Source organism: Aphelocoma coerulescens, chromosome 29 (assembly GCF_041296385.1).
Source record: "Aphelocoma coerulescens isolate FSJ_1873_10779 chromosome 29, UR_Acoe_1.0, whole genome shotgun sequence".
Classification (NCBI taxonomy): domain Eukaryota; kingdom Metazoa; phylum Chordata; class Aves; order Passeriformes; family Corvidae; genus Aphelocoma; species Aphelocoma coerulescens.
Window position 1 is genome coordinate 2589333 of NC_091042.1, and position 22395 is coordinate 2611727.

Sequence of the window (22395 nt, forward strand, 5' to 3'; positions counted from 1 at the left end):
TTCCTTCCTTAAAAATAAAATTCCTTCATGGAAGCAGCGCTGGAAGGACTAAACAAGCAACCAGGCATCAATATTTATTAACACAAGACAAAGGAAACACAATCAATGCGTTAATGGGACACTGTCCAGCCAGGTGTTAAATTTAAAAATGTAACTAAGCTAATTTTAAATAAATAAAACCTTTATACATAATTACAGAATGCCAGAGTCTGGATTGGACAATGGGAAAGAGGTTGACAGAAATAAAAGGAAAAAAAATGCATCTAGGGCTAAAATTGATCTGGTTTTTATAACCTTATTTTAGGACAGTTAGTAGGACACAGCTGAATTGATTTAAACCAGAAATGAAGTGCAAATTCTAACAAAACTGGACAAAACTGTCCTGTTCCCACAGCGTTTGCTCAGGGAAGATTCAGAAACAGTGAGACACACAAAATACTTTAGTCCAGTGGGAAGAACTCCCAGTTTTTCAGTTTCACTGCAGTTGTTAAGTTGGAACCCGAGGGGCGAGAGAAGGGAATAATGTGCCCTGTGCAACCCCAGCAGCTGCAGAGTCAAACCAGGGGAGAGGCTGTTTCTTTGGGAAAAGCACCCAGCCCTGCCCACTTGCCAGTGTCTGGAGTGAAGGATCTTGCTTTGTTCCCAAAAAAATATGGAAAGATCATCCCCAGCTACAGAGGAAGGAGTGGAATGACCTGTGGAAGGCTCACGGCAAGTCCTGAGCAGAGCTGGAGGTGGAATTTGGGGACTCCAGGGTCGCAGCTCCCTCCTTCCTCCTCTCCAGCACTGTGCCAAAACATGGACAAAGCATTCAGGGAAGGCAAACCAGCTTCTCCTTGTCCCTGGAACGTTCTCTCATTCCATGGGCACGGCTGTATCCTGCAGTTCTCCAGCACAGAGAAATGGAATGTGCTGGAAGATCTGGAGCACACAGGAAACTTGCAAGATAAAACCTCAAACCATAGGAAGCTATCAGTACCTATCCAAACAAAAAATAAGGAAAAAAAAAAAAAAATCAATCCAGTCCCATTCAAAAATGCCATTTCAGGAATTCCATCTGCCACATTTGATGGAATTCATACACACATTGTTTTATTTGTGAAAAATCATGAATAAAAATAAAAGACAATCCTGGAATTGGACTTAAAATCCACTTCAGTGGACAAAAAGTGTTCATTGAAACAACTTATCTAAAGCTTTGAGTAAAGAAAAAGGTTCAAGACCACCACAGTTTTCCCTGGAAAGGTCACACTGGAGGGAAGCTGCTTGGCCAGGCCTGGGCTGTGCAGGAAACACAAAAACGGTGACAAAGAACATGGAATAACAGGAATTTTCTGGCTGAAAAGGGAGAACAACCTTTGTGCACTTTACACCCAAAATAAGCTGCAGGACCAACTGTTTTAGTCACAGTTTCACCTGCCACTGTCCCCACTTTGTGTTCAATTTGTTAAAACTAAATATATTGAAGATTTTGTGCACATTCTGCAGCGTTGGCTGATACTGTGGAAAACACAGAAAAGGTTCCAAAATGTGCCCCCGAAACCCGAAGTGTTTGCAAACACGTTAAGTCCAGACCTGCTACAAAACTTCCAGTTCCTATTCCCCCACCAAATATTTCTCAAAAATATCATTTGAAACTTCTTATGTGAGCTTTAAAGCTCCTGTTTTGTGGGGTTTGCTCGTGGATCCACTGGATTCTGCTCCAGTTAACTGCCACAGGATCTTCCAAGTCCACACCATAAACCTTTTAAAAACTGCCTAAAAACTTTGCGTGAGGTAATCTGGAACATCTGAAAAGTTTATTTACATTGTATACCACATCTGACTCAAAAAAACCCCCTGTTGCAGGATCTGGTAGCAGCTCCCAAGGCTTCCAAAATCATATATTAGCACCCAAAGAAGTGTAATTGTTGTTAGAGGATGAAGAATTAAAAACAAAAACAAAAACAAAAGGTAATTTTGAGTCAAAGCTCAACCACCAGCTCTCCCCCAGCCCGTGTGGAACTGCTTCCCAGCAGGAAGAGCTTGTACCTGCTGCTTTAAGGCTTCTCTTTCTTCCCATTCCCTAAGGTTGGAGCCGACACAGGATGTGGAAGGCTGGGATAGCAATGCCCACAACGTTATTTAACAATGTGTTTGCCAGAATTAGTCTCCCCCTGTAGAAGAAAAATTGCGTCCGGCTTGAGCCTGGAATTCTCCTGTTCTTTCAGGGAATGCTTTGAGGAAAGCTGGGCTGTTTGCTCCCACTAAAGTCTATTTACAGCAGTTCCTGCTCTGTCTACAGCGAGCTGAAGGAATCCTGGCTGAATGGCACAAGCAGGGAATGTACCTGTGTGTCAGCCTGAGGAATGTCCTTCCTTTCCACACCTGGTGCCACAGGATGAGGCAGAGGCTGTCCCTCAGTTCCTTTTGGGACTTGCACACTGCCATTTCTACCCAAATCCAGGCTGGATTCAGCCTCTTGGAGAAAGATGTGCCTTAAAACCAAAGGGTTCTACACACTTCTGGCCAAAATGAAGATACAAATGAAATCAGAAGCCTGGGGAAGGTGGGAGCATCTCACATTGTGTCTAAGCCAATGCCAGGATGCTGAGGACCACAAAAGTCACCTGTCCTTAAAAACATCAACCTTCAGCTGTCCTCACTAGCCAAGTTAATTTTCTATCTAAGTGAATTATGTATAATAATATTTACATATTTAAAATATAGGCAAAATTATTTTTAAATTCCAGAAATCTCTATATGAATAAGCAACTCTGATTCTGTAAGTTATTGATTTGGTCATGGCACAATTGTCAATAAGTTGTGTGATCCCGTGGTATGAACAGCTCCAGATGCAAAGGAGATCATGGAGTAGGGAACTGCAGAACTCTGATGACCCTTTTCTTAATAGTTTATTAACTAGATAAACCCTCCCCTTATAGAATCCTAACCCAGGATTAGATAAAAATACAAATATGTACAACGGGTGAAAAAGTAACACTACTGTAAAGGCCTTGGGGATTTCGTAGCTCACACACTTTCCCACTTTGCAGTTCTCTAAAGCTCATGGTTCAGTAAACGGTTACAAACGTTTGCTGCTGCTTCCCACATTCCCTTCGCCCCACTGGGACCGAAACCCCCAGGACAGGAGGGAGGGAGGGAGGGAATGTGGCAGCAACCTCAAACTTTAGATCAAGTATTAGTAATTTTCACCAGCTTCACTTCCATAACCACCCTCGTCACTCCGTGGTGCTGCAGTTCTGCCCGTCACATGTTGTAGGCCACGTAAATGGGGTCCAGCTGATCCGCCAGGAAACTGTCCCGGAGGTGCATCCGTTGTTTCTCGCCTCGGGAATTGATGGGAATAACTCCAGGATCCACTACCACCACCACACCCACAATCAAGTAATGTTCCTCCAGGACCACGTTGGTAACCAGAGGAACCAAATCCAGAGCCTCCTGCTCACAGCCACACAGCTCCACCACCACCACCAGCAGGTTGGTCCAGGTGAACACGGCACTGAAACGGCAAAGGAAAATCAACACAAAACCCAATTATTGCCACGAAGATCCAAAGTTTCCAGTTCTTTATCCTTAGACGGAGGTTCCCACCTGCTCTGGGCTGCATTTCCAACCTAACTCCAACATGACTTGGTCCTGATGTGACAAAAATCAGACCTATCTCAGCACTACCTGTGTGACACAGAACCCAACTCAGAAATGGCTCTTTGCACCCCGAAGAAGGAAATCACCATTTCTGTGTGGAACTAAGGCTTGTGAGAAAACACCGAGTCTGTTCTCATCCACGGGTGGGAAATCGCATGCATGACTTGCTGATGGCAACACAAAACCCCCTGAATTTCCCTATTTTTTTTTTCAGATAAAACCCTGCATCTTTGCCTAAACTGCTACACTTCAGCTGGGCTAGGATGACTCCTCTCCTCAGGACTGTTTTACCATTCAGCAATGCTCCTGTGGGTTCGGGACACCGAGGTCTCGATGTCGATGGGGTGGTACCGCAGCCCCCGCAGCTCCAAAGTCTCATCCAGTGCTCCCACAACGTACAGGGCATCGTGGCGCTCTGGGGAGAGAGGAGAGGAGGTGTAATAAAGGGAATTTCGATAAAACAAATTGTCTTTTGTATAAGCTAAAGAATCCCAGAATGGTTTGCATTGGAAGGGACCTTAGAGAGCATCCATTCCATTCCAGCCCTGCCAGGGCAGGGACACCTTCCCCTGTCCCAGGCTGCTCCAAGCCCCAATGTCCAGCCTGGCCTTGGACACTGCCAGGGATCCAGGGGCAGCCCCAGCTGCTCTGGGCACCCTGTGCCAGGGCCTGCCCACCTTCACAGGGAACAATTCCTTCCCAATATCCCATCCATCCCTGCCCTCTGGCAGTTTGAAGCCATTGCTCCTTGTCCTGGCACTCCAGGCCTGTGTAAAAGGTCTCTCTCCATCTTTCCTGCAGCTCCTTCAGGCACTGGATGGCCACAATTAGATCCCCCAAAGCTTCTCTTCTCCAGCCTGGAGGCAGCTCTGCAGGTGGGGTCTCACCTGAGCAGGACAGAGGGGCAGACCCCCCCCTCCCCTGCTGCCCGTGCTGGGGGCTCAGCCCAGGCTCGGGGGGTTCCTGGGGGCTCAGCCCAGGCTCGGGGGGTTCCTGGGGGCACGTCCAGCTCTCCCCCACCAGCACCTAAACCCCTTCTCCCCAGGGCTGCTCCCTCTGCTCATCCCCAGCCTGGATCAACACTGCCACAACCCAGGTGCTGCCCTTGGTTAAAGCAGGTGAGATGCCCACAGGAATGCCCCGGGGCCCTGCAGGTGTGTCCAGCCCCACCTCCGCTGGCCGCCGTGAGCTCCGTGCGCCGCACGAAGCCCAGGTACCCCGTGCGAGCCCAGAGCGTCTGCGCCGCGTCCCCGAAGCTCAGGCGGGTGTTGAAGTGATCGGCCTGAAGGGTCTCGTTGTCGTAGATGGTGTAGTAGCCACTGGCTGTGTGGGGACTGTTCACCCAAATCTGTGTAGGGAGGGCGAAAGGGTCAGACCCCGACACTGCCCACCCCGAGCTTCTGCCCAGTGGTGACGTGGGGTGGGTAAAGGAACTGTAATGAGAAGCTCCTGGTTTTATCTGTGATTTTTCAGATCAAGGAAACGGTCTTCATTCAGCTCAAGACTTGCAAATATCCTGCAGAAGCTTAAAAATGCATCTTGAGATCTGCTCTTGCAGTAACTGAGGATTCACCGAGTAAATGAACTGTGGATTTTTAACACAAACTTATCCAAAATTGGATAATAATCCATCAATACAGATCAATATACTGGTGTGTAATCAAGATGAGGAAAGCCAAATGTAAATTATAGTATTTGGGAGCCAGTTTGCAAGATTTAGGGTGGAACAAGCTTCTCTTCAAGTGGGTTTTCTTTAAACTTGACAGTGAAATAACACCCAAATTCTGAATGCTCCAGCAATAATTCATTTTTAAAAGGCCTGTATCACAGCTCCAAACTGCCCCCCAGCAGAGAAAAGCCCAAGGAGCAGCAGGAAAAGGTCCCCAAGGAGCAAAACCTGCACTTACCTCCCCAAGGTGAGAATCTCCCAGAGGCCCTTTTGTCTCTGGATTGACAATGACCACTTTGACTCCAGGCAGAATCTAAAGAGCACAAGAAGGAATGTGCAATCCCTGTTGGGTTATCTTCAGCACAAAAAATCCACACAGGCTGTTTATTCAGGGCAGGATTTCACCCATGGACACCACAAACAGGGATAAAACAGGCCAGGATGGATACAACAAGGCAAGACCAGGGTATGGATGTATTCCATGGCTCCAGGGCCACACAGGTAAGATATTCTGGGCCTGCACACATTGTTAGACCTTGATTTTGAAGAATTCAGTTAAAAAAAACTACTGGGAAACCTCTTTCTGTTAAGCCATGAGGGAGTAGGAGCTACAGAAAATCCCAAACACAGGCTGATCTCAAGGACACCAGAGCCCACACTTCTGATGTGGTTCATTTACTGCAAATGGGATCAAATTGTCCCAATAGTTCCAGCAAAACACCCTCCTAAATCAACGGGTGATTCCTTATAAATCAAACTGTGCAGAGGGACCGTGTAACCAAGTGCCACCCCCTCCCATGCCACAGGACTGTCCTTCCCAGCTGCAGCACAAGGGCTGTGGGAAGTGGAGAGACACGGAATTACCTTCCCAGACTCGGAAAGCAGCAGGCTCTGTGGAGCTCCTCGTTCCACCAGACGGACTCTGAAGGTGAAGAAAATGTTGTCAGGGAAAAAAGAGCAGCAGTCTCCAGAGCAGTGTGAAAACTCAGCACTGCCACAGGATTTTATGTAGTTAATAAAAAAGTTGGTTTAAGTGAACTTACAGTACCTGTCATGTCTCAAGGATTTCAGGTCTACATACACCGTGGTGGGATCAGGCCCAGACGTTCCCTGGGGAGTTAATATTTAAAAACCAGAGATGTATTTAGAGCAGTCAGGGTAACTTCTGCCTGAGCCCAGAAACATTTCCAGGGGTTTCTTGCAGCAGAGCTCCTACTCATATTCCCCGACCTTTGCAGCTGCACTAAGAGAAGCCCTTCAGTAAGCAGGTGACTTTCTGGAACACCTGTGTGGGAAGGAGCCTTGGGGAGGCAGGAGACACCCCAAGCCCTCTCAGCCACGAGCCTGGAGCAACCAGGCGCTGTTTATGTGGAAATAAACAGCTCTAATTCATGTTTCACTTGTTTTGAGCATCTGTGAAATGATTTGGCAGCTGAAAATGAGAGAAGCTGCTTAAATCTTGTGCCAGCTGCTCTCTACAGGCCAGATGTTGGGCTTCAGAAGCCTGTGCAGATGGGGAGTGTGGAATACAACCAAGCCTGGAGTCTGGAGTCTGGTGCCAGTGACAACAAAAGGCCCTGGGAAGCCGTACCTGTAAGCAGATGGCCACGTTGACCCGTGAGCCAAAGGTGGTGCTCACGGCTCGGGACGACAGCCCGATGTCCTTGAAGAGTTTGGAGAAGGAATGAGTGAGGGAAACCCGCGGCCGCTCCTCTGCCACCACCACGCAGGTCCGCACACAGGACAGGTTAATGCCTCGGGCCTGCAGACAACACACGAGGCAAAGGGCTGGAGGTGTTCATCTGCCCCCTCTCAAGAAGTGACATTTGCTTCTTATCCCTTGAAATTACCCAGGAAATGCAGGACAAACCCAGCCCTTGTGTTCCAAGTTACCTTCCCTTTTCTGGTTCTCTTTGTAAGTGTAAATTGTGTCTGACCAGAGCCTGGAAACGCAGCCAGAGCAAGACATGCACCGACAGTGCTCCCCAACACGACGTGCACTGACCGTGCTCCCTCCCCTGCCCCAGCTCTCAGCAGAGCTGCTCAGCCGAGGTGACACCTCTGAGTCGCTGCTTATACAGATGGAAACCAAGCCCAGGGAGAGTAAAGCCATCCACTGGGATTGCACTGCCTCTTCAACAACGCTGGGACCCGAAGCCATTATTATTTCTATGGCCTGACCAGCAGCAGGCAGGAGCTCCCATGTGCTGCTCACCTGGTGGCACAGCCCAGGCACCTGCAGAGCTCTGTGCCACCCAGAGAACAAGGCTGAGCCTTCATCTCACAGAGCCACTGTTCCAGGAAACCCCAGGGAAAAAGCCACCTCAGGCATGTCATGGAGCTATTTTTTTCCCTTCCCTCATCTCCAAGGAGAACACACCTCCATTGAGCAGCTCTCCTGACATGTGCTTTCCATCATGTGCTGGTCTGAGCCTCCACTGCAGACTGTTACATAAGGAATCTGCTGCAGAGCAGTGCTGGGATCCTCCCTGCTCAGGGCTGCCCTGACACTCCCTGACAGGTGCTCCCTGCACTGCCAGAGCCCCTGCTCCTTCCCAATCCTCTCCTCTCCTGGGGCTGCAGTTTTTGGAGATTGGCTTTTGGAGCACCCCTGGAGACTTGTGCCACAGGAAAATTTGTGTTTAACAATCCTAACACTTTGCTTTACTACCAGAGTTCCCTTAATTTATGTAACATAACACTCAGGAAACATTTATTACCTTTAACATTTCAACTTGGTTTCCAAGTCCCTTTGTGCACAGTTCCATGACTGAATAGGAACAGAAAGTGTCCCTTATTTTATACTGGCTGACAGTAGATAACCAGAGAAAAAGATTGGATTCCAGCTCCATAGGAGGAATTAAAATTGACTGATGTCCAGAATACACACTGTGAAGAACATCAAGGGAGAAAACATTTTAGCGAAGCCTGTAGTTATCTTTAAATTAATATTTACTGTATTTGCACATTACGTTCCTGCTAGTCCAAAGGCAGGTTGTGGGACTGCAGCTGAGGCAAACTGGGGCAGCAGCATTTTAAAAATGCAACTTACTGTACAAGAATAACAATTTATCCACACACAAACACACACTGACAGTGAAGGAAGAGAACTGGCTCAACCCCACGCAGAACAAAAACTCCCTTATTGCAACATGTAATCAAGGAAGAAAGGGAAGAGAAACATTCTGAAGCCAGGAATATTTGGCAGCACAAACACACATAATCAAGATGGGATAACATCTTGCTAATCTGCAGCAAACGGGAACATGTTGTTGTCAGTTCCAAGACAAGCTCCCCCCTCAATGCAAATTAAGTCATTTTGTAATGTCAACACGTCTGTAATTACACCCAGAAGGACCCATTTCCCATTTATAACCAGCCAAGAGTTAATCTGCCCCTTTCCCCCCAGCGAGTCCTACCTGCAAAGGCACCAGAGCACAAATCCCAGCCCGCAGTAGGGGTCCAGACAAATGGCAATCTGCCGGGAGGAGTAGAGCTCACACTGGAGCTTGATGGCCCTGCACAGGCCACTGACCGCAGCGTGGGACATCTGCAACACAGGGGACACTGCTGGAAGCCCAGGACACCACCCAGGGAATCCCCCCCACGGGCAGCTGAGAGCAAAGGCACTTCATGGGGAGGTGTTGTGAGGGCAAACCCATGGTTTGGCTCCTGAGCTTCCACAGCAGAGGCAGAGACTGCAGGGCCCTGACACCAACAGTGACACCAGCAGTTAAACTGGAAGCTGCAGCTGTTTTGAGTTCCACCTCAACATGAGGAAGAACTTCTTTCCAAAGAGGTGGCAGAGCGCTGGAACAGCTGCCCAGGGTGGTCGTGGAGTCTTCCTCTCTGGAGACATTCCAACCCCACCTGCTCCAGGTGACCCTGCCTCGGACTGAGGGATCTCCAGAGGTCCCTCCCAACCCCAGCTATCCTGTGATTCCAACTCCAAACACACATGAGCATTAACAACAGCCTAAGGCTTTCCTTTTTAGTTTCTTATCCTCTTTTTTCTGACTGCATCCCCACTCTGCTCTTGGTGGAGTCCAGCGGAGCTCAGAGCTCTGCTGCTCTCCCAAGGCAGCTCTCCAGCGGGAGGCAGCAGCAGAATTCCTGATCCCACTGTGGAGACCTGTTTTCCTCCACGGCAGAACTAACTCAGTGAACTGAAGCCCACAGCTTTGGCAGGAGAACATCAGGGTCTTTGTTTAAGCTACAGGTTGGAGGTGGAGGTCAAGGGGAGGCGGCTCAGAGGGTGAGGCAAAGACAAGACACGAATGCCCATCTCCTAACCCGTTACTGTACCTTTACTCCTGTGAGCATGCCTGTTGTGGAAACACTAAAATCTAGATATGCCAACATTTCGGGTGTGGGTGGCTTATAGATCTGGGCTGGCCGCTTCCTGGGCAAGTCATCTGTGCAAGAGAGGAACAAAGGGGTTGATTTTGGTTCCTCAGCTGGTTATTTGAGAGGAGAACACAACTTTTAAAATGCCAGAGATGGAGGATAAAGCTTTCTATTAATTCTCTTTCCTGAAGAGACAGACTAGTGTGTGGCAAGACTCTTGCCAAAGCTCCCACAAAGAAAATAATTTATTCTCAGGAAAAGGGAGAAAAGACCAACTCGCCCTTGTCTTAAGCAGATTAAAGTTGTCTCCAGCAATCACTGTTGTCACTGCAATCATTTCCCATGCACAGCTCAATACAGGAGAGTTCTCAGTGAACAAGGGCACATCTTGGACAGCTTTTGCTAATATTCAAACAAATTTTCAAGAGCCACCCAATGAAATGGGGACAGTCCCTTTGGAAGCCACTGGTCACCCCTCCACAGAACTTCAAGGAGCCTCTTGGCCCAGGGAGCTCACCTGTGTCGATGATGGTTGGCCAGGTTTTCACATCCACAGCACCAGCTGCCTCTCTGGACTTGAGCAGCCTCATCAAGGTCTGGGTTGTGAGGATACAGGCGGCTTTGCTGACCTGGAAAGAGCAACACTCACAGAAACAAGAGACAAGAGCGTGTCCCAGCAGCACTGCCACTGCAAGAGCAGATGTTCAGAGACCATTCTATCATCTGCAGCCAATTTCTTTCAGCAAATCTGAATTCCTTCCTCTGGCTTTTGCACGCTCTGCTCTGCTTCCCCTTCACTAAACCCCCAGTGCAGCCCAGCCTGCACAGAGACCCTGTCAGAACCTCCAGAGCAGGGGAGAAGGTGACACAGCAAGATCCAGATGACACAGCAAGATCCAGCCTTCTTCCCCACGGTCTCTCTTGGTTACTGGGCTTGGGAAGTGGCTTAACTGCAGGATTTGGACTTTCCCATAAATAAGGAGCATCAAGGTGAAATTCTTGGCAACATCATGTTGCTGTTCTCAGAAAGCACTGCACTCTGTCTGTGAGAAGGTGGTTCTCTCTGGCATTTGATGAATGAGAGCACTGCCCCTCAGCCCCAAGACGTGCCTCGATCCCTCTCACTCAGACAGCACGAGGCTGGTCAGCTGCGTCACCCCTGCAGCGGGTCAGTGTCACTTCTGTGTCACCTCTGGAGCCCGTGACCAATCCAGCCCCGCTCTGCCCACGCTCCCTGTGACACGTGTGTCACCCCTGGAGCCTGAGCCAGCACCCCTGCCACTCACCTCCACGATCATCCTCACTGTGGGCAGCGTTGCCACCAGGCTCTGGGCGTGGGGCGGGCGCACGGTGACGGGGACACAGCCCGAGTACAGGCAGCCGTAGAAGGCCGTGATGAGCTCGATGCCTGCAAGGACAACACGACAGCTGCACTGGGGGACGCCAGGAGGGACACAGCAGGGCAGTGCTGCTCCTCCAGGCATCGCTCCCCTGGGATAAGGGGGACACTTCCACGGCACAGGTGAGCAACATCAGCAGCCCAGCACCAAGGGCAGCACGAGGAAGCTGGGAAAGCTCGGGATAGGGGATGGGGAAAGCAAAGGAACCACACAGGAAAGCATCTCCATCATACAGGAAAAGAACATGCTAAGTGTCAAATGACTCAAAAGTCAGTCAGGACACACCAGTGAGCGCCTCTCACTAGCACTGAGTGTCTTTCCCATATTTCCAGATCCCAGTGAGGTTCCAAAGAAAGCCCAGGCCGTGTTTCCCCAGTGGGACTCACCAGGAGGATAAAGAAGCACCACATTGTCTCCTGCATTGAGATGGCCTTTGTCACACAGCACTGATGCGATTCTTTCAGCCTTTTTGTGCAGCTGAAGGCAGGTGGCCGTGCACACAGTGGTTCCCTTGAAAGGAGACAAAAATGCTCTGAACAGGGGCTGGCACAACACAAACTGGCTGCTGTGAAATAAACCCAAGCTTGCTGGCTAGCAGGAGGCTACAGCTATGAGCTGTTATCGCTACCTAAAGGCTGCTGGCGCTCAGTGAGCCACTCATCCACTACAGTACCAAAGGATAGAGATGGAGTTAGATCTGCTCTAGAAAGTTCTACCTTCCAGGGAGTCAGTTCAGGTCTTCTTGCACCAGAACCTTGCCAGAATATACTCAACAGGGATACAGCATTAACTGATACAGGAACCAGTGGGACCTACAAACACGCTCAGTTTTAAAATGAAGTGTCAAACCGTGAGAGTCATTTGCTGAAGGGACCTACAGGGTCAAAGGGTCAAGCTTTAAGTTACAAATCTATGGGCAAAATCTGATACAGAGACTAAAGAGAGGCACTGCAGAGGGCAAAAGATTTTAAAGGCTCTCCAGCTGGACAACATGTGGACCTTAAAACCCAACAACTCAGCACTGACTGTACCTTGGCGTTCAACAAAAGGAAGAGTGGGTGGTCAGGAGTCGCTTGAGCTCTCCACTGCAACACTTCAGTCAGGAACTGGTGCTGGAAGAGACAGGCAGGAATTCAACACCAGCTTCTCCTTCAGTGCTTCCCACCGCTGCTCTGCACCCAGCTGAAGGGGAAACTCCTTCCCATTCTGCAGTTGTCACAAACACTGATTTACCTTTTTAACTAAATCATTGTCTTCTATTTGACCCAGATCTCTCCCAGAGGCTTGAGCGATTCGCTTCCCAGCAACCAGGTTCCCCACCATCACAGAGGCAGGGCCCACACCTGTGGAGAGACATCAGCACTTTGGGAAGGAGCAGAGCAAAGGTACCCAGAGTCTCTGCAGGATCCCACTGCTCCTGGGCATGGATGCAAGATGAGAGGGAATGAAGCCTCACTGATGGAGTTCAGCAGGCACTGCTGGTCTCTATTCATCAGGAGGGAGAATCCCAGTGAGTTCAAGGGTGGGAATCAAAATTCCTGACTAACACATGCAAAGAGAGGCCTGGAACACGCCCCAGGCACGGGGCACAAGACAGGCTCTGGTCCCCAGCAGGTGGGACAGGGAGCAGGACATGAGCCGGGGTTCCTGGGGCTGAGGCACTGAGCCCCCGTTTAACAACACCAAACAAAAGGGGTTCAGGTTACCTGGCTGTTTCTGCCTGGGCTTTGGCAAGTTTGTCACACAAGTGTGTGGGCACATGAGGATGTTGCAGGGGTGCAGAGAGCCCTCCAGAAAGTGCTGTTTGGTTTGGGAGATGTGGATCCCTCCCAGCGGAGTTTTTGGCAATGTGTTGGCTGGCACGAGAGCAAGGCAGTAAACACCCACTTGGTGAATGCTGTCAATTGCCTAGAGAAAGGAGAGATGGTCACTGGAGCTCCTGGCACTGCTGGGCACAGTCTGCTGTTGCTGATGCACTGATATACTGCAAGGCAAAGCCCTGGACTTTTAAGGTGCCGGAGGAGTGAGTCAATCACTGACATCCCATTTCACCTCTGCACCACCAGCGAGTCCTGCAGTGAGCCTGGGTATATCCCTGCCTTTAGAGCCCGTTTCACAGACACTCAATCCATTTTTAAATCTTTCATGACCAAAATCCCAAAATATCCACAGTTGCCTGATGAATCACACGATTCTGATCTCGGGATTGTATCCATCTGTCTCCTCTGAACCATCACACTCTGTTCCCTCCTGCCTGCCTCAGTGTTCAGGCATCTGATCCATTATTCAGAGCACCAGGTACTTCCCTGATTTTCCACCCTGGCTGCACACTTCACTCCCTGAATGTCATTCCTGGAATAACACACATGCAGTGCAGGCAGCTCTCAAAGGAAGTACTTGCTACTCATCCTTTTAGGACCACACTCATTCAGCTGTTCTGGCCTTTCCCTGCCCACTGGGTCCCTGCTGAAAACTCATCTCCAAAGAAAAGGGCGGCTTTAAAGCCAAACTCCGAGCTCCCCATGATCCAGACTAAAAGCAGAACTCTAAAGCCTGAGCACAGATCCACTCTGCAGTTCTGAGAGGTGACTGCCAGAGCCCCTCCGCTCTCATGGAATCCCAGACTGGTTGAGGAATTTCTTCCCAAAAATTAACTTAAATTTCTCCTCTTTCAGTTTGAAGCTGCTTCCCTTGTCCTGTCACTCCAGTTCCCTCAGGACACAACAGAACAGCTTGGACACAGCAGATGCACCCAGCTTGTGACCCTGCACAAACACCCTGTGCCAAGAGGGATACAAAGCTTGTGATACCTTCATCCCTGGGCTCTCTCCATCCCCGGGCTCTCCCCATCCCCGGGCTCTCTCCATCCCCGGGCTCTCTCCATCCCCGGGCTCTCTCCATCCCCGGGCCCTCTCCATCCCGGGGCTCTCTCCATCCCCGGGCCCTCTCCATCCCCGGGCCCTCTCCATCCCCGGGCCCTCTCCATCCCCGGGCCCTCTCCATCCCCGGGCCCTCTCCATCCCCGGGCCCTCTCCATCCCCGGGCCCTCTCCATCCCCGGGCCCTCTCCATCCCTGGGCTCTCTCCATCCCCGGGCTCTCTCCATCCCCGGGCTCTCTCCATCCCGGGGCTCTCTCCATCCCCGGGCTCTCTCCATCCCCGGGCCCTCTCCATCCCCGGGCTCTCCCCATCCCTGGGCTCCCTCCATCCCCGGGCTCTCTCCATCCCCGGGCTCTCTCCATCCCGGGGCTCTCTCCATCCCCGGGCCCTCTCCATCCCCGGGCTCTCCCCATCCCTGGGCTCTCTCCATCCCCGGGCTCTCTCCATCCCCGGGCTCTCTCCATCCCTGGGCTCTCTCCATCCCCGGGCTCTCTCCATCCCTGGGCTCCCTCCATCGGGGCCACGCCTGTGGCCTCTGCTCTGCCCACACCCCAAAACCAGCACAGTTTCCCCTGGCTGTACCTGCAGCACCCGACTCATCCACTGGAAACTGTCCTCCTCGGAGGCATCTGGCCTCTGCTCTGCCACCACCACGATCCTCTCATCATAGAACACAGACACGGAGAACACAGCAATCCTAAGGAAAAGGACAGGGCCACACTCCAGTTTCACTCCTTGGAAACAGGAAGCCAAGGAGAGATTAAAGACAGAAGTTGTTAAACTAACCATGGGGCAAAAACAAGAGAAAAAGCATCAGACAATTAACATTGAGTCAGAAGGAAAGACTGGGAAGTATTTAAGGGGTTAATTCCACTTTCTGATGAAATTTCCACATGGCACAGTCCCCCGTTCTCCCAACCTGCTGTCACATTCCTGTTCCAACTTCTGGCAAAGCACAAATGAAAGGAGATTTAAAGGCACCTACATGATGGTTTAAAATCTCTCACTAAGTCTCACAGACATGAGCTCCAGCCCTGCCTGAGGATCTAGAAAATTATACCCAGAACTGCTAAATAAAAACCAAGTATCTCTGGACATTAATGAAACTCTTCCTTGCTGCCCCAGCCAGCAGCTAACGACTAAAACTCTGCAGAGACAGAGAATTAATTTCTCCATGTGGCTGACGTATCTTGTTACTTGACTGCTTTCCCTAAAGCACTGACTTGATGAAAAGCCAGGCTGGATAGTGGGAAAAAGATCTGTGCTGGGCAGGATGAGGGCAATTACCACCTAAATCAAAAATATATTTACTTTAACTGAGCTACCCAAAGAGAAAGCCAAGAAAGTACTAAAGCTTCTGTTCCGCTTTATTACATGCAGCAGCTTATGGGGAGGGACAAGGTTTCTTGTGCTGACCTTCCTCTGTAAACTGTTTTTATTGACTCCACAGCCAGTCCAGTGGCCACAATGTCGTCGGCGTTGTGCCTTCGCCCGCTCACTGTCAGCAATCCATCCATTTTCCCAACCACAAACACCAAACTGCCCTGCAAGACAAGAAGGCATCCGTGAGGAACTCACAGCGAGCTCTTCTCGCACATCCTCTCGCCCCAAAAGCTTTTCTCTGAAACACTGAAGGCTGGAGCAACGCAGGCTCCGAACCGCCTCACGTACAGGTCCAACAAATCCCAGCAAGCCGGAACGCACGAAGGGCACTTCCCCCACCGGAGAGCCAGAGGAGTTCACAGGGATCACCTGCAACACAAGGGAGGACACGGGAGGCAAAGTGGCCTGAGGATGGAAAAAACCTTCCCCATCCCAAGAATTGCACTTAATGCGAGAGGAGGGAAGAGGAGAAGGGGAGGGAACCCTCGGTACAGCTGGGTGGGAGATGTTTGTGGAGGGAATTCTGAGTGTCTCTAACTGCAAGGGGTTTTCCAGTGCATATTTTTAAAAAACAACATTAACACTTCAGTTACAGACCCAAGAGGTTATACAGGACCACCAGTTTTACACAGGAAATGGGGCAAGAAAGATGCATTCTGCTAGTCATACCTCGAAAGTATTCTTTGTCACCCCTGCCAGCCCATAGTACATCATTCCTCCTGCTCTGGAGCTCACACAGATTTCACCAATCTCGTCTGTTTTACAGAGCTGGGGTGGCCCATCTGGTTTCACGATACACATCATGCCTAGGACAAATCAGGCTTTGTTAAAGCAGCTCCCAAACTTTACCCTGTGTGAGAACTGACACATTTAATCGTGACAGAAATGACTGAGTCTGCTGCTGCCCCACCTCCCCCGCACCGAGGCTGACACAGGAGCGAGCATTGACCCGTTCTGCTCCTAAAACATCCCCAAAAACATCTCTCACGAGCCTCCTGCCCGTTTTTACCTCCTGGCATCACATGCCCGACATCCTGGACAGTGAGAGCAGAGTTTTTATCTTCAGTGTTGACCCGAATCACACCGAAACTCAGCCCGTTCATGGACAGGATGGCTCTGCCTGGCAAAGGGGCCCCGGGGACTCCAGGCCTGGGAAGGACACAAAAATCAATAAATACACTCAATCAGGCACCAGGGCTTGGTGTCAGACTCAGATGGGGATGGCACAGCACCAGAAATACACCCATTCAGTGTCTCTGCTTTGTGTAATCATTTCAAACTGTGATGGCTGCAGGGATCCCCACCCAAAGGAGCCACGTTTTCAATCCCTAAGGAACTGTGCTCCTGGGTGCTGCAGCTCCTCTGCCAGCTCATTGTCTCACCCCATGGCAAATCCCAGCTCCCAGGCCACATGACTGCAGGGCTGTTTCTTACAGAACGCAGCAACGGACAGAAACAGAGCACGAGAATGTCCAAATGATCTCGAATCTCATCTCAGATTCAGAACAGCTCCCAGGCTGTGGAAATCAGGAGCAGGAGAAGCCGTGCTCAGGCACTGCTGAGCTGTCACACACCTCAGAAATCCCTCGGATCTCAGGAGGGAGGTTTAACAGCTCAGCGACTCGAGTACCTGAGCGCACACAGTAAATGTCAGAGGAGTTTATTACACCCTTAAATCAACTGTGACCAACCCAAGTGTGAACAAAGCCCAGCCTGGATGACTCAATCCGTTACCTCCGGATCGCCACGGTCATCGCTTCGGGGGAGGTGGCACAGGGACAAATTGCCTCTGGTTTGAGCCCATGGCTCTGAAACAAGCTCAGGAAGGCATCACAGGAGGAAACAGACCCTAGGAAGAAAGAAAAGATGCCACTAGGACTTCACAGAACTTGATTTCATGCCCATCTACAGGAAGGGTCAGGAGGAGGATCTGGGAAACTACAGGAGGAAGGGGCCTCAAGTGGTGTTGGGGAGGTTTAGGTGGGATATTAAGGAAAATCTCACTGCAAGGATGGTCAGGCATTGGAACAAGCCCAGACAGGATGTCCAGACATTGGATTCTGTCCAGAGCAGTGGTGGAATCACCATCCCTGGAGGGGTTTAGAGGACGTGTGGATGTGGCACTTGGGGACAGGGTTTAGTGGTGAACACGGTGCTAGGTTAAGGGTTGGATTCGATGGCCTTAAAGGTCTTTTCTGCCTCAACAATTCTCTGATTTTATAAACATTGCTCCCCATCCAACTCTCCCTTCTCCTACTTTGCAGGACCTCTCCCAACCCAAAGGATGGCAGCGCGCAAACCCCTCGTCCTGTGCCCAAGCACCACGAGGCAGAGCTCTGCCCCAAATGAGACCTCCTCAGAAGCTGCTCCTGATGCCAGGGGGCTGCAGTGAGAGGCCTGGGAGAGGGGCTGGGGACACTCACAGGGGTTGGCGCCGTCGGTGACGATCAGCATCCGCAGGGAGCTCAGGCTCACGTCTCTTTGGTCCCGATGGGCCATCATGGCCCAGTGCAAGTCTCGACACTTCACTAAAGCAACTTTTGCTGCAACCAACACAGAAACAACACTTCAGGACAAATGACAGCTTTCCAAGAGTTATTTTCATATGGATACACAGTCTGAGCCCCACCATGTGAGGGAATTCTCACCTAAGCAAGGAAGCCTTAAACAACTGAGACTGCAGTAACAGCAAACCCAACACACAACGGCATCTGCTGTGGCATCCAGGCCACTGCCACCACCTGAGCCAGGGTCTGTCATCCTCACAGCTCCTCCTTCAAAGGCCATAAATCATTATCACCCTCTGCAAGCCCTCAGTGAGGCCAGGGATCAAGTGCTCTCGCTGCACTCTGCCATTTTCTTGGTTTCATAAAAGAAACTGGCTCCGAGTCACAAGATCCCCATCCTGTTCTCCAGCATTCATGTGGCATTAGGACTTTGTGCACAGAAATAAATGGCAAAGTCCCCTGTCCTCCCAAGACTTCCTGTTCCAACCTCTGGCAAGTTACCAATGCAAGGAGTTTTACAAGTATCTACATGACTGGGGGCTTAAAATCTCCCCTTGAGTGTCTTAGAGACAGGAGCTCCAGCCCTGCCTGAGCCATCTAGAAAATCATATCTACAGCTGTGAAATAGAAATCGAGTATCTTTGGACATCAGTGAAACTCTTAGCCCTCGAGATTTGGCACGGAAGAGCAAGAAGGATTTAAGGCATTTGGGATTTTAATGCCCCTCACTCGTGGATCCTGAGAACTCCAAGCTGGAGCTGTGGATCATCCCAAGTTACCTTTGTGGGCGTGAACCCTCTGCACCCACGAGAGAGGGCAGGTTTTCATCACAGAATAGGGCACGCTGATAGTGTGCAGCTTGTTCATTACATTCTGAAAAGCAGGAAAAAGATTGTTAGGAAAGGGATCACAAACCTTTCATGGAGCAGAAATAAGAGTCACCCTCAGTCCCCATCAACTTCCACCCCATCATAAATTCAGAGAGGTTTAGCCAGGCTGACTCTGTCATTCCCCCAGGGAACTGCAGATCTGGCAGGGAGAGAAATGGTTGTTTTAACAGGTAATGGTCCTCAGCCAGGGACTCAGGTGCTACTGTTATCACAGAATCATGGAATTCTGCAATGGGTTGGGTTGGGAGGGACCTTAAACCTCATCCAGTCCCACCCCTGCCACGGCAGGGACACCTCCCACTATCCCACGTTGCTCCAAGCCCATCCAGCCTGGCCTTGGACGTTTCCACAGATGGGGCAGCCCCAGCTTCTCTGGGCACCCTGTGTCAGGGCCTCCCCGCCCTCACAGGGAAGAAATTTTTCCTACTATCCCATCTAATCATTAATCTCTCATTACAGAGAGTTCTGGAACGCTTCAACCCACCGTCAGAATGCCATGCCACAGCCCTGCGTCCTTCTTAAAATCCAACACATTCACTATCGTTTCACCTGGGAAAAGAAAGGCGCAGTTGGCAAGTGCAATGTGCCAGCACAGCTGTGCCCATCATTTGTGCCAGAATCTGCACACGGATGAACCTGTCACTGCTCTGTCAGACCTGCTCCACGGGGCACCCGCAGCAAGCCCAGAGCCCTGATCAGAGTGTTACTGATCAGAGCTCCTCGTGGGGCAGAGTAACAACTGCACATCCATTCCCGAGCAGGAACAAGTCCAGAAAGCTGCAAGGAAATCACATTCCAGCCTGCCACGTCCCTGAGTAGGACAGGAAGGGTCTGAAGCTCACTATGCACGAGCAGCGGAGCCGGAGAACATCATTCAAGCCCTGACTCTCGGCAGTGATGGGAGCTCCAGTGATGGATTCTTCAAGGCAAACTTTGCATTTTAAAGCAATATGACCTACAGCTCTAGAAATAGTTTCACTCATGGATGTAGGAATTAGCTTGATTTACAAGGCAGACCAGAATAAACCATAACCTACAGCAAAACCCTCTGGAATGGCACCAGCATCTTCCAATCTCCGTTTCTGGGTTACCCAAAAAAACCTCACAGGACCAGAACAGCCCCAGCCCCAGCAGCCTTGGTATTTGCACACTGTCAGCACCAAAAGTTTGCGAAGACACCTCTATGGGCCATCAGTGCACTGAAAGGGGACCCGAGACTGTTGGAAAATGCTCTGTTTTTCATTCATTTGCTCCTCTTTTGGTTCACCAGAACAGACTCAGTAACTTCATAGACATGACATAAATCCCACTTTTTATTCCTCTTCATTATGGCAGTGAAAATGATGCAGTTTTGGATGGAAAAACATCACTGACAGTTTTCACTTTTGGGGGAGAATGAATCCGCACTTTAAAATTTCATTTACTTTTTCCAGTAAGTATTGGTTACCCAGAGACAGCTGTTAAAGATGTGAGAGGCAACCACTTAAAACAATGTCGAGCCTTCACTCCTGTGATGTTCTGTGCTCTCACCCACCTTCAGAGTAGTTGCAGGCCTGAGACAAGGCTTGGCAGTGAGCCAGCATGGCCACACGGGACACGGTGACACCCATGACGCTGCCCTCTTTGCTGGTCTTGTACTGCACAAGAGAGAAGAGAGTCAGGGGGGGCTCTGGATCCCACGCAGGAAGGAAGTTAAATCACAGAATCCACAGGAAAATAAAGTTTTCTCTAAAGCTGCTGAGACAAACCCAAAAGCCATCTGCGTGTACGACGGGATCAGCAAAGCTTAGACCCGAGGAGATGGTTGTTGTGGCAGCACCCATGGAAAATCTCCATGGAATGGGAGGAAAATGAACGTGTTTGTGTTGGTTTCACTATTGCCACTGCTCACGACATCTCCTCCTGCTCCCGTAAGGAACTGAAAAGCCAACCTGTAATTTCAGGATGGCTGAACTAGCACCCAAACCACTGCAACCCCCACAAGTCGCCTTCTGGCATAGGAACAACAATCAGCACTACCAGGAAGAACAGAGAATTCCAACTGCTGCTGGCTCAAGCACTGCCAGGAATGTGTGTTATCAAACACCATCCCAGAGCTCAGCTCTCTCCATCCCTCACTTCTTGGAACAAAAACCATTCTCCAACTTATTCCAAGCAGTGCCCAAGGCCACGAAGGGATTCAAACCTAAAGTAAGCTTCACAGCAGGATGTCCACAGTGAAAGACTTGTTTCAGTGGCAGGCAAGTGGGAAGTTCAAGGGAGTGAGGTGCAACCTTTCTCTCCCTGGTGATTAGAACATCCAATTCAGCTCACGGAAGGTACTTTCTATTCCCCATTCACTACTTACCTCAATATATGCTGGCTCAGTTCCTGCTGCTGAGATGTTGGGCTGCCAGTCCTTGGGAGATTTGGAGAGATATTTTGAATCTGTCACAACCCATTTGAGTCTGGGCCAACCTGGAGCCAAAATTAAACGGTACATTAATATCAGTTTATTTATTGAGGGATTTATATTCTGCAAGAATACACTAAACCCCATCATTTGTCCAAGTGCAGTTACACAAGCAAAATTCCAAGCCAAGCCCAGCTACCAGCCAGAAGGTTAATCTCATTTCTCATCAGGGAGTTCAGTGGGCAACAAGGTACTTCCTCTCCTCAGGGAAGATCCCTGCAGCATTCCTAAATAAAGCTTGTGAATAAAGCTGCCTTGGAACCTGCCAAATGCCACTGAAGGGACCTGAGCACAACCCTGGCTTGGGAGGTGGTTCCTTGTGACCCCCAGAACACCAGAGCACTTGTGTCACACACATGGGTTGATCTCAGCACAAATCCTACAATATTTTGGTGATGGGATCAGGAGTTTCCCCTTTGCCCCTCAAGCACTTTCAGAGTCCTGACAGCTCCTTTCAGACAGCTCAGCTGCAGCTGAAGTACAATCAAAAGCCAGTCTATAACCAACTCACCTTTAAACTGCACAATTTCTCCATTCTGGGTTTTTGGGAGCCCTTTCAGACACACTTCAGTGGTGAGGGCCAGAGCAATCCCACAGCTCCCCAGCAGGAAGCCGATCTGCTGCCCACCAGCATCCTGAGGGAAGAGGGGAAAAGTCATTCCTGTTCAAAGATGACAGAAGTCAGCTTCCCCTTACCAAAATCCAAGGTTTGATAATGCTTTGTGGACTGGGGGGTAACGTTATGGTGAGAAAAAGAAGAAAACAACCCATTGCCACACACACTCAGCATCCCAGAATCACTACTGGAGGGACTTGGGCTAGTGGAAGGTGTCCCTGCCCATGGCAAATGATGGAACTGGATGGTCTCTAAGGTCCCCTCCAACTGAAAGCACCCTGTGATCCCATGAAACGTGACCTTGGCAAGATTAAAATGCACTGGATGTGAAATCCAGGGAAAACCAAGTGCTCCTGCTCAGCACCCAGGCATGGAGCACACCCCAACTCCTGGCATTAATGGAAACCCAGATGCTGCAAAGAGGAATCGGGAGGCAAAAAAAGCAAAACATGTAATTACACTGGAATAACGAGACCTCTCTATCCCCTGGAGCCAATCTCTGTTGCACAATGATAAAATGAGGAGGCTCACTCAGAAACTGATTGGGCAAATACTGGAGAAGTTTTAATTTTGCATTTGGTTGCTATAGCAGTCTGTCACAGTG

At 50.1% G+C, this 22395-nt stretch overlaps 1 protein-coding gene across 2 annotated transcripts in view; it reads right to left on the reverse strand.

Moving 5' to 3' along the window:
* Positions 1–56: 56 nt before the first annotated feature.
* DIP2B (disco interacting protein 2 homolog B) overlaps positions 57–22395 on the reverse strand; it is a 62535-nt gene continuing 40196 nt past the window's right edge. For both annotated transcript variants that reach the window (XM_068997822.1, XM_068997824.1), the window contains 28 exons: positions 21687–21810; positions 21071–21180; positions 20258–20360; positions 19208–19272; positions 18613–18706; positions 17750–17869; positions 17061–17175; positions 16336–16475; positions 15996–16132; positions 15615–15695; positions 15360–15487; positions 14526–14640; positions 12771–12972; positions 12298–12407; positions 12096–12176; positions 11451–11574; positions 10951–11072; positions 10182–10293; positions 9623–9732; positions 8737–8867; positions 8038–8206; positions 6909–7079; positions 6366–6427; positions 6182–6239; positions 5556–5630; positions 4819–4996; positions 3940–4063; positions 57–3502 (listed from right to left, as the gene is read on the reverse strand). In XM_068997822.1, coding sequence (XP_068853923.1) covers positions 3250–3502; positions 3940–4063; positions 4819–4996; positions 5556–5630; positions 6182–6239; positions 6366–6427; positions 6909–7079; positions 8038–8206; positions 8737–8867; positions 9623–9732; positions 10182–10293; positions 10951–11072; positions 11451–11574; positions 12096–12176; positions 12298–12407; positions 12771–12972; positions 14526–14640; positions 15360–15487; positions 15615–15695; positions 15996–16132; positions 16336–16475; positions 17061–17175; positions 17750–17869; positions 18613–18706; positions 19208–19272; positions 20258–20360; positions 21071–21180; positions 21687–21810 — 3414 coding nt within the window. In that variant the 3' untranslated portion in view covers positions 57–3249. The remainder of the gene's footprint in view (positions 3503–3939; positions 4064–4818; positions 4997–5555; positions 5631–6181; positions 6240–6365; positions 6428–6908; positions 7080–8037; positions 8207–8736; positions 8868–9622; positions 9733–10181; positions 10294–10950; positions 11073–11450; positions 11575–12095; positions 12177–12297; positions 12408–12770; positions 12973–14525; positions 14641–15359; positions 15488–15614; positions 15696–15995; positions 16133–16335; positions 16476–17060; positions 17176–17749; positions 17870–18612; positions 18707–19207; positions 19273–20257; positions 20361–21070; positions 21181–21686; positions 21811–22395) is intronic.